Source organism: Urocampus carinirostris, chromosome 16 (assembly GCF_059441175.1).
Source record: "Urocampus carinirostris isolate Australia breed hairy pipefish chromosome 16, RoL_Ucar_1.0, whole genome shotgun sequence".
Taxonomy (NCBI): domain Eukaryota; kingdom Metazoa; phylum Chordata; class Actinopteri; order Syngnathiformes; family Syngnathidae; genus Urocampus; species Urocampus carinirostris.
In genome coordinates, this window is record NC_142364.1 from 20,021,481 (window position 1) to 20,034,851 (window position 13,371).

General features: G+C 39.8%; 1 protein-coding gene and 4 non-coding genes across 13 annotated transcripts in view; 1 reads left to right on the forward strand and 4 right to left on the reverse strand.

Annotated features, from left to right (window-relative positions):
- The first annotated feature begins 1,387 nt into the window (after window positions 1-1,387).
- The window catches only part of mapk10 (mitogen-activated protein kinase 10), an 83,112-nt gene continuing 71,128 nt past the window's right edge, over window positions 1,388-13,371 (forward strand). For all 9 annotated transcript variants that reach the window (XR_015853039.1, XM_088355905.1, XM_088355901.1 and 6 more), the window contains exon 1: window positions 1,388-1,647. Coding sequence is in view for 7 of the 9 variants with exons in the window: in XM_088355901.1 (XP_088212027.1) it covers window positions 1,645-1,647 (3 nt within the window). In the remaining 2 variants the exon portion in view is untranslated. The remainder of the gene's footprint in view (window positions 1,648-13,371) is intronic.
- Window positions 11,667-11,738, reverse strand: trnag-ucc (transfer RNA glycine (anticodon UCC)). Its single transcript has one exon. It is a non-coding gene; the product is annotated as a tRNA-Gly (tRNA).
- Window positions 11,851-11,922, reverse strand: trnag-ucc (transfer RNA glycine (anticodon UCC)). The gene has a single exon. It is a non-coding gene; the product is annotated as a tRNA-Gly (tRNA).
- Window positions 12,035-12,106, reverse strand: trnag-ucc (transfer RNA glycine (anticodon UCC)). Its single transcript has one exon. It is a non-coding gene; the product is annotated as a tRNA-Gly (tRNA).
- Window positions 12,401-12,472, reverse strand: trnag-ucc (transfer RNA glycine (anticodon UCC)). The gene has a single exon. It is a non-coding gene; the product is annotated as a tRNA-Gly (tRNA).

The following is a 13,371-nucleotide window of genomic DNA, read 5'->3' on the forward strand; positions in this document are numbered from 1 at the left end:
TAATTGGCCGGTTCAAATTGTCCCTAGGTATGAATGAGCGGGCGAATTGTCTGTCCCTGTGTGCCCTGCGACTGGCTGGCAACCAGTTCAGGGTGTCCCCTGCCCACTGCCCGAAGATAGCTGGGATGGGCTCCAGCACCCCCACGACCCTACTTAGGATAAGCGGCGCAAATAATGGATGGATGGAAGTACTACATTTTGTGTTTTGAGAGCCAAAAAGTGGGATTTATTCACGCCAAAATTATAAATTTTACTGTTTTTAAATTGACACCAAGACAAAAGTGTTTTTAAATCAACATTACGTGTTATTTGATGCCTCCGAGTCGTAAAAAAAAGACCATTGATTTTAATAATAAGGAAGAATACATTAAATATGTAATAATATAAAAAAGAAAAAGAAAGAAAAATGGTGCTGTTTGGTCATTTCAAGTCTCTGCAGTTTGTATACTTCCTTGTGCTTTCTAGCAGACATTTTTGGTTGCACTGCACCAGGAGTAGCAAACCTTTTTTAACCTGAGAGCTACATTTTTTTTACTTATAAGCACAAAGGCGTTCAATTTGAAATACATTTCTAAAATAGAAACCTATGTTATTACTATGTTGTTGCAATATTATTGTGTTATTAAGAGGTTGTAATTATTAGAAGTGCAGTTAACATAAATACAGTACAGTCAACCACAGTGTGTAATGTATGACATCTAGATGGAACTGGTTTGTAAAATAGGAACAAAAATAATTTTGCACAGCACAGCATAGCAGCAAGATACCAGCTGAACATAACGGCGACATTTATCCACCTATGATTTTCTCATAAGAGTTAAAATTGATATGATAGTTAATATATATTTGCCTAATATTCAAATCAATGTTTTTTTTTGTATGAAATTTTTTTGGGACCACTAGGAGTTGCAGATCGTTCTCAGGGTGCAGAGCATACCACAGCACTGGGGCAGATTTCTTCTTGGCTCTTGGGATCTCGAGTAGACCAGCATTTTCAGAGCGAAAGCTCCGTACCAGAACAAAGGGGGAAATTACATCTGAAAGATATGAGTGAGGAAGTCCATGCATGATTTTGTAAAATACAAACAAAACCTTGAAATCACATCTTTATCGAACAGAAAGGCCAATGCAGCTAAAATTAGGGTAATGTGGTCAAACTTTCTTGTCTTAGTTAACAGCCTCGCCAAAACTAGCTAGAAATCTAGAGAGACAGATAGACAGGCAGGAAGACAGTTGATTGTAAGCAAATGGTACAATCTAGTTGCCACCTCTCACCCATCCTCCCTCTCCCACTCTGCACAGCTTTGACGTCACGTGAGCTCCTCTCCGGTTGCCATGGCAACCACTCCCCTCTCCCCTCCCATTCTCCTTCCTTTGCTACCCTCCCGCTGCACAATGGTACAGCCAGCATCTTGCAGCACAATGGTTGCAAGGTATCGGTGAGCCGAGGGAAGAGTGAATCAGCATCAGCTTATCTTACCATTTTAAGTCTGCTTTTTTTCCCGTTTTTGTTTTCATTCCTTTTCTTTTTCTATTAATGACAGTTGCCATATCCCATTCTCGGGATCCCGCAGCCATGATAACCGCAAGGCTTCCCGTCAGGATGTTTTGAACTGGATTGGGTTCGTCATCAGCTTGCACGGAATGGTAGGTAGGACCATTTCACGATCCAGGAAGCGAATTTTAACGACAAGAGAAGCTCCAAAACGGAAGTTAAATATAGCCTCAAGTCTAAATAGTTCATCCTTTTTAGTTCTACCTAGGCCATTACAAGCAAAACAAGGCTGACAATGTGCTACGGTTTGAAATCAAGCAATTTAATCTTACCACCAAGGAAATCAATATTGAGCTTTGTAATTTCTTCTCAAGGTCTAATTGCTTTGCATATTTGATGCAGCCATACAAATGGCCGCTACATGGATGGATGGATGGATGGATGGATGGATGATGCTCTTCAAAACAAGAGCTTCATTCGGTGTTGGCCTGCATGCAGAGTTTGTCCCCCGCTCCACCCACCTTCTTGCTCTCTTTCACACATAAGTCAGCTGCATAGCTTGTGTTTAAAGCAGAATATCAGTGGACTAAGGCAAGGCAGGAAGGGGATGTCCCGCATCACACTAGAGGTGTGCTTGTGCACATCAAGTAGGCAATAGTTAACCAAGTGATGCCCATAGCACTGTTGTACTGTTTTAGTTTAGGGGATGATGGAAAAACCCCACACAATCTGCTTTGAAAAGCTGCAATATCAATATACGGCCAATGAGTATCAGCAGAAAACACAATTGACCTTCAAAAATAAGCTGAATCACAATCATAACATTTAAAATATTTAATTTGTGTAATCCTAGCACCCTTTGGTGGAAAGTTTATTTTCATGCTGTGCGACTTTTATTAGGAATGTTTTGACATCTGTGATCGCTCTCACAAATCGGTCATATAAGGTATGAATACAAATTTAATCATCTGCATAAAAATATTATGACTTTTGCCTGCTTCAGCTAATAAGAACATTGTAAACAACATAGACTAACTTTTGCGCCGTCCTAGTGGCTCGGTGGAGCTTTTTCGAAAATGCTTGGTAACGGGAAAAAAGGTTGGGAAATATATCAATTTTAAATGTTTTTTAACACAAATCAAACATTTTTCAGAGTGTAAAAATGTTTGGAATAATTATTAAACAAGTAACTTTGATGTATAATTTATTTTGATTTAAAAACGGCTTCTATAATGAGGCTTTTATTAATTGTGCGGCTCCAGAAATTGTATTTTTTGTTGTTTAATTTTGTCTGTTATGTCTCGTTAAACATTTTTGGTTGCTGAACCCCGGTGTCAGACATGATGCATGCGCCATTTAGCCAAAATGTTATGGATATGACAGAGGCACACTTATTTATTTGTCCCTGTTCATATGGATGTAAAACAAGATCCTAGTAATCCATAGTATTTTTAATTTGATAACCTATGCACAATATGATTAAACCTATCCTGTTATGCGGGTCTATGACAATGTTTTAAGTAGTGTGACATTTGAAAGTACATTATAAGTTATTGAAATGAAATATTGATATTAAAGAAAGTATGTGTGTGTGATTGGAATATAAACCGATGTTTAATACCTATTTTGTTAAACCTATTCCAGTACAAGCGTCAGTCACAGATATTGATACAGCACTACCATTTGTACAGAGAATTCCCCTGTAGATCATATTACAGACCCATAGAACCGAAAGCACCAATTTTTCTAATTACTTGGTCCTGACCTCTAATCGGACACAAACACAGCCAATCACAAGTACAGATTCTTTAAGATATGGCCCTTAAAACAAGTTCTTTAACACTACTGCTACACTGTAAATGTTTTCAGGTCTCGAGTCACATCAATTGTGTACAAGTTTGAGCAGATAGCATCATCTCGGTCAAGTTTAAGGAACTTTTATTGTAACTGCATCATAATGACCACACCCCTTTACAGAAGAGTCAGAATATTTGGTCTGGAGCATGATAAAAATATAAATATTCTTTGTGAAACGGTTTGGATTGGATCCTTTTTATCCACCTAAAACGTTTTTTCACAGATGAGTGTGTACAGTACAATACAACTTGGTGAGTTTTTAATAATCTTCAAATCTAAATATTTGATTAATTTTAAGAAAAAAAAACAATCAGAGCAACAAAAAATAGGATCCATGCAGCCCACGAAAACCAAATTATTTTTTAATGGTTGTTTTGCCAGTTTTTGAATTCAATCTTTTGCTTTGCCAAATTGCTTGGCCTCCTACATTTGGGTCTTTAGACCACCCTTGAACTGCGACAAATACAAATACCAAACATTCATCCCACTGCTGGTTATTTACCCTCTGCATCAAATCAACAACAGTAAAGTCTACTATCAAACAGTTAAAACACTAATCTTAAGGCGTTAGTACAGTGTGCTTTCATATTGCTGGGTGGTTAGCCCCACGGTGCAGAATTTCGGGGTTTAAGTCCAGCTACCGTAGCCTCCCCGTGTGGAGTTTGCATGTTTTTTCCATGTCTGCGTGGGTTTCCTCCCACATTCCAAAAATATGCATATCAGGTTTATTGGCCGGTCCAAATTTGTCCCTAGGTGTGAATGAGCGAGTGAGTTGCCTGTCTCTGTGTGCCCTGCGACTGGCTGGCAACCAGTTCAGGGTGTCCCCTGCGCACTGCCCAAAGCTAGCTGGGATGGGCTCCAGCACCCCTGCAACCCTACTGAGGATATGCGGTGCAGATAATAGATGGATGGATGTTTTCATATTCCATGTCTTGTGTGCTTGCTTACTTTGAGATGACTTTCTATACAAAGTTTTTAGGCTGTATACTTACTATTACTATCTTATTGTAAAAACAAAATATGTACTGTATCTTGTGATTACCAATACTACCAAAAAACCTGGCTTTTTATTTCTTATATACTGTAGCTATGTCTTAATATGTCAAAAATCTGCCCTTTATCCTTATCCTTATCATTGTGGGGTTGTTTGAGGTGATCATAATGGGCTGACTGCGTTTGGGGGGGTCACGACAAGTCTTCCATGTTGAAAAATACAGATAAAAACCCAAAGACAGCGCTTGAGAGAATTCAGTGGCTTTGACCTTGTATTGTTGAATAATTCAAGAGTGCACGTTCATGCTTCATGTGAAAGTGCTGCAGGGAACACGCTTCACTATTGAGCCAAACTTGGAACTATTCTATTTAAGCGTTTATATGACAATTACTTAATATATGTATGTTCTAATATCAGTTTAACAATAAACTATGATGCAAAGTAGTATTCAACGAGACTTCATGAAGCAATCAAGGAAATGCCACATTTGGTATTGTGCACACGTATTCGAGAAAACGCCTATGGATATTCAATTACCTGTAAAGACAGCATTTATCACTAAGCCACCAAAAATCAATTTGTCAATTAACGTGGCTCTGAGAGGCATTACATGGGCAAACAGAAACAGCCCCACTTCAAAAATACTAAAAGACTATAATCAGAATGCAAAGCTGGTTTATTGTTAGAGGGTGCTAATCAATTCTAACACTGCAGCTCTGCTTATCTTTCGGGATGGGGATTCTCCTCCCTATTTGGATAAAAGACTATATACTTAGACTTTAACGTATACATAAATCCTGAATTAGTTATTATTTAAGATTATTTGATTGTATTCCTATACAGTGTGGCTTCATTATAGTCTTTATTAAAGTTGACAATATTTAAGGAGGCTCCTGCATATCTACAGTGTAATGCCATTTACATCTTTGTGAAATATTAATTCAAACAATCGGATAAACATGTTTCCGCGTGAGCTTGGATGCTCAAGTCGATTGATTCTTGCAAACATGCGGCTTTATTTTGCCTGTGCACAGCAGTTTTAGGAGCAGGATTTTAAGCTGCAGGACATCTGTATGGGTTAGAGTCCAGAGTATAAAGACAGTGTAAATCCAGATAAAGGCGCAGTATTTGCTTTTTAAAATTGTGTCCTTGTAAAACCAGGATTTTGTTTTTCACTGATATATACTGAGCATACAATATACCAGTGACATGTGGTGAGGTTCGTGTCTGGTAAGGCACAGTTAGATAAAACAGTGTTTTTCAACCTTTTTTTGAGCCAGGGCATGTTTTTTACATTGGAAAAAAAATCGTGGCACACCACTAACCAAACACTTGACAATGACATAATATTTGCAGAAAATGATTCATAAATCTCATCTCATCTCATTAGCCGTACCGCTTATCCTCATTAGGGTCGCGGGGGGCTGGAGCCCATCCCAGCCATCTCCGGGCAGTGGGCAGGGGACACCCTGAACTGGTTGCCAGCCAGTCGCAGGGCACACAGGGACAGACAGCTCATTCGCTCATTCACACCTAGGGACAATTTAGACCGGGCAATTCACCTGAAATGCATGTTTTTGGAATGTGGGAGGAAACCAGAGTGCCCGGAGGAAACCCACGCAAGCACGGGGAGAACATACAAACTCCGCACAGGAAGTCTGGAGCTGGATTTGAACCCACGACAGGTTCCCGAGACATGAACTGTGCCGCACAAGCGCTAACCACTGGGCCGCCGTGCTCATTAAAATATCTATGCTTTCCATTAAGAGACTTTATGATGAAAATCTAAAAAACAATTTGTAAACAACCAAAAACAGCCAAGCACCTAGAAAAATTTGATTGGCTGGTGTGCTCATATAGCGCGTTCCCGTCTCTCTCTCTCCCTCGGTGCCCCCCTACGAAAAGGTAAATACATTGCTATCCTTCCTGTTAGCAGTACAGTAGTTTGTGACAATTTCACGACAAAAATGACGGTCAAAAGGAGCCTCAATAACTATAAGTAACTTCGGGATGGGGACAAATTTACATGGTATATTTGTTGATATGGGACACAGACTCTGGCGCTATTACTTCATAGTTTTGATCAAATCATCAAACGTCACTCAGTGAAATAAAATGAGCTGAAGAAATAGCTTTTGTCTGAAAAGCGGGTTTTGCGGTTTTGTTGAATAATGTATGGTGTGGCTCTCAAAAAAATAAAATAAAACAAATAAAAAATATTTAGCTAAATGGCTCTTTCAGTCAAAAAGGTTCCCAACTCCTGTTAGAGAACATTACTGAAAAGAAATGTAAACATTCAGGCGCCATAGTGTTTTCTTTGAATATGTAAAAGTTGCAACTGCGTGATTAGTCTTTGATCCAGCGCATGATGTCAGTGCTATTTTGCCTGGGAGAGGCGTGGCTCTCATGAACGAAGCATCTGATTTCTTGGTGAGTGTCTCCTCAACCAAAATAACATTGATTAAATGAGAAAATACCTTAATTTTAGTTTAGTGTGAAATACCTTAAAATGGGAGAATGTGTCTTCTTTAAACAGCTGTGTCAGCAAACATCTACAAATTCAAACAGCTCCAAAAACACAAAACAGATGAATGAGTTATCCTATCTATAATCCAGATAAGAAAATATATTTCATCTGTTGTGAAATAAACAAGCTGCCAGGGAACATTTGGGACTCCCGTGCACGGGTCAGTGCCGTCTTGTTTCCCAGACTTCCATCCTGTGGGTGCTTCCCCCTCCCTTTACTGCGTTACTGCGGGAAGCCAGCACTCACAATGGAGCTTTGAAGGGTGGTTTGAGGGAGTTGAGATGGGGGGGCTGGTATAATGTAGGCCTTTGCATCAAGGCCCGGGAGCCTGGGAGCGAGGAGAGGAACAAAAGGGATGGTTGAGGATGAGGGGGAGACATTTGTGAAGACTCAAAGTACAAAGAATTTGACAGGGAGAACAATAACATCATTGCGGGCCCAAATTAACTCCAACCGTAATCGAGCAGTCTTCGAATATGCCGGCCTTGCTGCACTGTGCTGAGTCAGAAACAGGCCTAACGCGGGATACATCTTCATTAGCATTAGTTCATTCTACATAGCGCCATCGTCAACGTCAGCTTCTTTTGCTGGCACTTAGCATGTGGGAGGTTTTGGAGACGAATCAATTAATTCGCTGAAAAAGGGGTGCAAGTAAATAAAAAAAAAGTTAAATCACTTTTTCAAATGATACCAAAGCAAGAACTAGTTTTAACGTGAAGTGTGGGGCGTGGCAGCGAGGATTGTTTCTCTCTCTTGGGTGTACTGATGAACCACACGGCTCACTCACAATAACACCTCAACAATAGTCTTTACCAGTGACATGCAGTCAGGGGAAGCAGGTGGAATTATTGAATTATAAAATTGTAAATATATTAAATAGTTATATTCATCCATTCATCCATTATCTGCACCACTTATCTTCAGTAGGGTCGCGGGTGTGCTGGAGCTCATCCCAGGCAGTGGGCAGGGGACACCCTGGACTGGTTGCCAGCCAGCCGCAGGATACACAGGGACAGATAACTCACTCGCTCGTTCACACTTAGGAATAATTCGGACCGGCCAATTAACTGACATGCATGTTTTTGGACTGTGCGAGGAAACCGGAGTGCCCTGAGAAAACCCATGCAGGCACAGGAAGAACATACAAACCCTTTTTAAAAAAAATAGTAATTACCGTAAATTCCGGACTATAGAGCGCACCTGATTATAAGCCACACTCTCCACATTTCGGGAGAAAAAACGATTTTGTACATACATAAGCCGCACCTGTATATTAGCCGCATGCGCCCACATTGAGGAAATGCAACACAAACACAAAATTAACCCATACCCGAAAACGTCCAAAAATCACGGCCAGCAAAATGAACGGAAAATGATATTCGTGCTTAACGTTTGATGCAGACCTGCAGAGTCCGGGTGCCCATTGAAAGTAATCCAAGGAAAAAAGTGTATATTTCCAAAGGTAAGGGTGGGAAAAATATATATCCACTATTGTCGGCCGCGTCCACAAACACGTCTCACCTTTACTCCACTTCCCGTCAGCCCGCGTTTGCCCCGCCCCTTCTTTCTCATTTGCTCGTGCAAAACATATCAGAATAAGTTTCTAAAATAAATACATTACAAAAATATACAGTTGCAAATACATATTATACATGGTTACACATATTTACAAAGAAAGATGGTACACCGAGAGAGTTTTCAAAGCTTTAATAATAATATTGTAACTTTCATCCTAAACCGTGCCTGTGAAGGGTAGCAAAACGCTACTAGAAACACGTTCGCGACACGGTAAACGGGTCTGTTAAAAAAATCATACCGTACATGTAGAAACCACGGTAAACCGTCCTCATCTTCCTCCAAATAACTGATGTCATCAAAATCGTCTTCCTTCAATGTGGGAAATAGACTTTATCATATAGACGTCGTCCCACGCTCCCTTATTCAAAAACACGCTAGCTCACAAAGTAAAGTTTACGTGCAGTAGCTCTGTTTTCTTTTTTATCGGACTGCTCGATTGCGTTTAGCTTGAAAGTTGCGTCATGTGCCTTTTTTTTGCAATTTGCATGATGAGGATATGTCTACGCTAATTTAATTTGTGCACAAGCTAAGAAATTGCAGTCTTCCTCGGGGCATATATTCCACCGGTCTAAATCTTACCTTTTGTACTTGAGCACCACTGGCGGCCGTTAGAAAAATTACATAAATTGGCCGCATCACTGAATAAGCCGCAGGGTTGAACGTTTGGGAAAAAAGTAGCGGCTTATAGTCCGGAATTTACGGTATACTGTAACTCACTATCGTCAAGCGTCTTGCAGATGAAAACTATTTCTTTATGAGTGATTAGTGCAAAGGGTTACTACATTTATATGAATTTCTGTAGTGAGAACTTGTACGTTACTATTGTGTTATTATGTTATTACTAAATTATTACTGTGTTAATATTAAATTATTACTATGTAATTATCACTATGTTATTACTAGATTAGTTTTATAGGGGGTGAGTATAAGGACCCTTTGGAAACAGCCAGGACAGCCCAGAGAAACAGATGATGCAAAGCGAAGCAACAACCTTCACTGCAGACACACCATTAAATGTCACTTAAAGATCAATGGATACGAACTGCAATTGATTCCCTCAGCATACGATGTCATAGTTCAAGCTTGTTTTGCATGATTTTGTCCAATTCAAGAACCACAGCCCTGTATTTTAGTCTCAAATCAATATCTGGTTCTCGTCACCACTCCGCCTTAACTTAAAGCAGAAAAACAGAAAGCCAAGCTGCTTTTGCCCCTGCTTATTAAAGCTCTCAAGATGCTGGCAGTGAGTCACGCAGCACTCAGGGTGATGTATTGCCACTTGATGGTACAGTGCAGGGTGTCGTCTTTGATAAAACCGAAGCAGCACTCGAGACTCAATCTGGACGTAAAGTTGAGGTAACGAGTGCACGGTTTGTATCGTTTTGCTAGAAGGCAAATACTCTGAGCCCTGGGTGGGGTTTAATAACTGAGATATACACACAGATGGCGGAAGGATTAACATAGCACGGATTATGTTTGTGACATAAAAACTGGAGATTGTCCATCTTTTTTTCTGTTGGCTTCACTGGTAGATTCGGATAAGTGATTAGTCAGCAATTCTATCCAATTAGGAAAACAGACACTGCAAAACAAGGATAGAAAAAGACCAAAAATACTGCATCTTATACCGCAAGAAGAACATTTAGCTTAATTTAAGTGTCTTTGTTTTAAATTTTAGGATATTTTCACCTTTTTTTTTTTGAGTAAAATAAGAACAGTTATGGGCAGCAAGGCGGCGCAGTGGTTAGCGCATGTGCTGCACAGTTCATGTCATGGGAACCTCCTGCATGGGTTCAAATCCAGCTCCAGACTTCCTGTGCGGAGTTTGTATGTTCTCCCCGTGCTTGCGTGGGTTTCCTCCGGGCACTCCGGTTTCCTCCCACATTCCAAAAACATGCATTTCAGGTGAATTGGCCGGTCCAAATTGTCCCTAGGTGTGAATGAGCGAGTGAGTTGTCTGTCCCCGTGTGCCCTGCGATTGGCTGGCAACCAGTTCAGGGTGTCCCCTGCCCACTGCCCGATGATTGCTGGGATAGGCTCCAGCACCCCCGCGACCCTACTGAGGATAAGCGGTGCAGCTGATGAGATGAGAAGAACAGTTATACTTAAAAGGTCTATAGTTAGACACCCAAAATAAGTCGAAAAGACATAAAATGATTTCGAACATGCAAGGAGAACAGGAAAAGAATGCTCAAAAAACTTCATAATGCCAATTTCCAAATATGTTCAAAAAGCCCTGCTCTGAGCCCTTTCTTTTTATTGAATCTGCGAGGTATGGAAATCAGAGAAGCGCAACTTTATTAGACGATAGTGAAAGTAATGTAAGCAGTCCATAACGGTCAAAATAATAAACAACAGTGAGGTATAAAACTCCAAATAGCAAACTGGTATCCTATGCAGTCTCCTATGAAAATGTCTAATATTTTAAAAACGGAATAATCGTAGTAGATAAAATAGACAAAATTGCCTTTCTTGTGACGATGGACAGTTTTGCTCATTTAAAGTATTTTTAGTAAAATAATAATGAAAATTATTTAAAAAAAAAATTTGACTTATTTTAACGATATTTTTTTAATTATAATTCCATTCAAGAATTACCACTAATGCATACCACTTTCAAAATAGCGGCCTCCAAAAATAAATAAAATTTACGGAAAAGTTTATTTCAAAAGGTCCCCTGGTATCAAACCTTCATGGGGGCAAATTTTGAAAAGAATTGGCCTTAATGTAGCATTAGCTGAGATTCAAACTCAATTGCTTGGAGGAGGTAATTCAGAAGAGTCCCTTAATATCAAACCTTCATGGGGCAAATTTGAAAAAATTGGCCATAATCTTGCATTAGCTGGGAATCGGACCAAAGTCAAATGCTTGGAAGGCAGCTATGCTAATCACTGTACCAGTAATGCCACATTTGGTCAAAATCGCCGCCGCCAAAAACAAATGAAAACAGGTGGAATTTACAGGGGGTATTTAAGAGTTAAGCGGGTCCCTTAATATCAAACCTTAATGGGGCAAAATTTGACTATAATCTTGCATTAGCTTGGAGTCAAACCCAGGTCAACTGCTTAGAAGGCTGCTATGCTGACCACTATACCACTAATGTCGCATTAGGATGGAATTGCTGCCTAAAAAAATAAATGAAAACATGTGGAAATTGAGAATTAAGAAGGTCCCGTAATGTCAAACTTTAATGGGGCAAAATTTGACTATAATCTTGCATTAGCTGGGAATCGAGCCCAGGTCAACTGCTTGGAAGGCAGCTATGCTGACCACTATACCACTAATGCCACATTTAGATGGAATTGCTGCCTAAAAAAATAAATGAAAACAGGTGGAAATTGAGAATTAAGAAGGTCCCTTAATATCAAACTTTAATGGGGCAAAATTTGACTACAATCCTGCATTAGCTGGGAGTCAAACCCAGGTCAACTGCTTGGAAGGCAGCTATGCTGACCACTATACCACTAATGCCACATTTGGATGGAATTGCTGCCCAAAAAAATAAATGAAAACATATGGAAATTAAGTATTAAGAAGGTCGCTTAATATCAAACCTTAATGGGGCAAAATTTGACTATAAACTTGCATTAGCTGGGAATCGAACCCAGGTCAACTGCTTGGAAGGCAGCTATGCTGACCACTATACCACTAATGCCACATTTGGATGGAATTGCTGCCAAAAAAAATAAATGAAAACAGGTGGAAATAGAGAATTAAGAAGGTCCCTTAATATCAAACTTTAATGGGGCAAAATTCACTACAATCCTGCATTAGCTGGGAATCGAACCCAGGTCAACGGCTAGGAAGGCAGCTATGCTGACCACTATACCACTAATGCCACATTTGGATGGAATTGCTGCCAAAAAAATAAATGAAAACAGGTGGAAATTGAGAATTAAGAAGGTCCCTTAATATCAAACTTTAATGGGGCAAAATTTGACTACAATCCTGCATTAGCTGGGAATCGAACCCAGGTCAACTGCTTGGAAGGCAGCTATGCTGACCACTATTCCACTAATGCCACATTTGGATGGAATTGCTGCCAAAAAAAATAAATGAAAACAGGTGGAAATTGAGAATTATGAAGGTCCCTTAATATCAAACTTTAATGGGGCAAAACTTGACTATAATCCTCCATTAGCTGGGAATCGAACCCAGGTCAACTGCTTGGAAGGCAGATATGCTAAACACTATACCACTAATGCCACATTTGGATGGAATTGCTGCCAAAAAAAAATAGAAAACATGTGTAAATTAAGTATTAAGAAGGTCCTTATTATCAAACTTTAATGGGGCAAAATTTGACAACAATCCTGCATTAGCTGGGAATCAAACCCAGGTCAATTGCTTGGAAGGCAGCTATGCTGACCACTATACCACTAATGCCACATTTGGAGAGAAATGCCGCCAAAAAAAATAAATGAAAACATGTGGAAATTAAGTATTAAGAAGGTCGCTTAATATCAAACCTTAATGGGGCAAACTTTGACTACAATCCTGCATTAGCTGGGAATCGAACCCAGGTCAACTGCTTGGAAGGCAGCTATGCTGACCACTATTCCACTAATGCCACATTTGGATGGAATTGCTGCCTAAAAAAATAAATGAAAACATGTGGAAATTAGGTAATAAGAAGGTCGCTTAATATCAAACCTTAATGGGGCAAAATTTGACAACAATCCTGCATTAGCTGGGAATCAAACCCAGGTCAATTGCTTGGAAGGCAGCTATGCTGACCACTATACCACTAATGCCACATTTGGAGAGAAATGCCGCCAAAAAAAATAAATGAAAACATGTGGAAATTAAGTATTAAGAAGGTCGCTTAATATCAAACCTTAATGGGGCAAACTTTGACTACAATCCTGCATTAGCTGGGAATCGAACCCAGGTCAACTGCTTGGAAGGCAGCTATGCTGA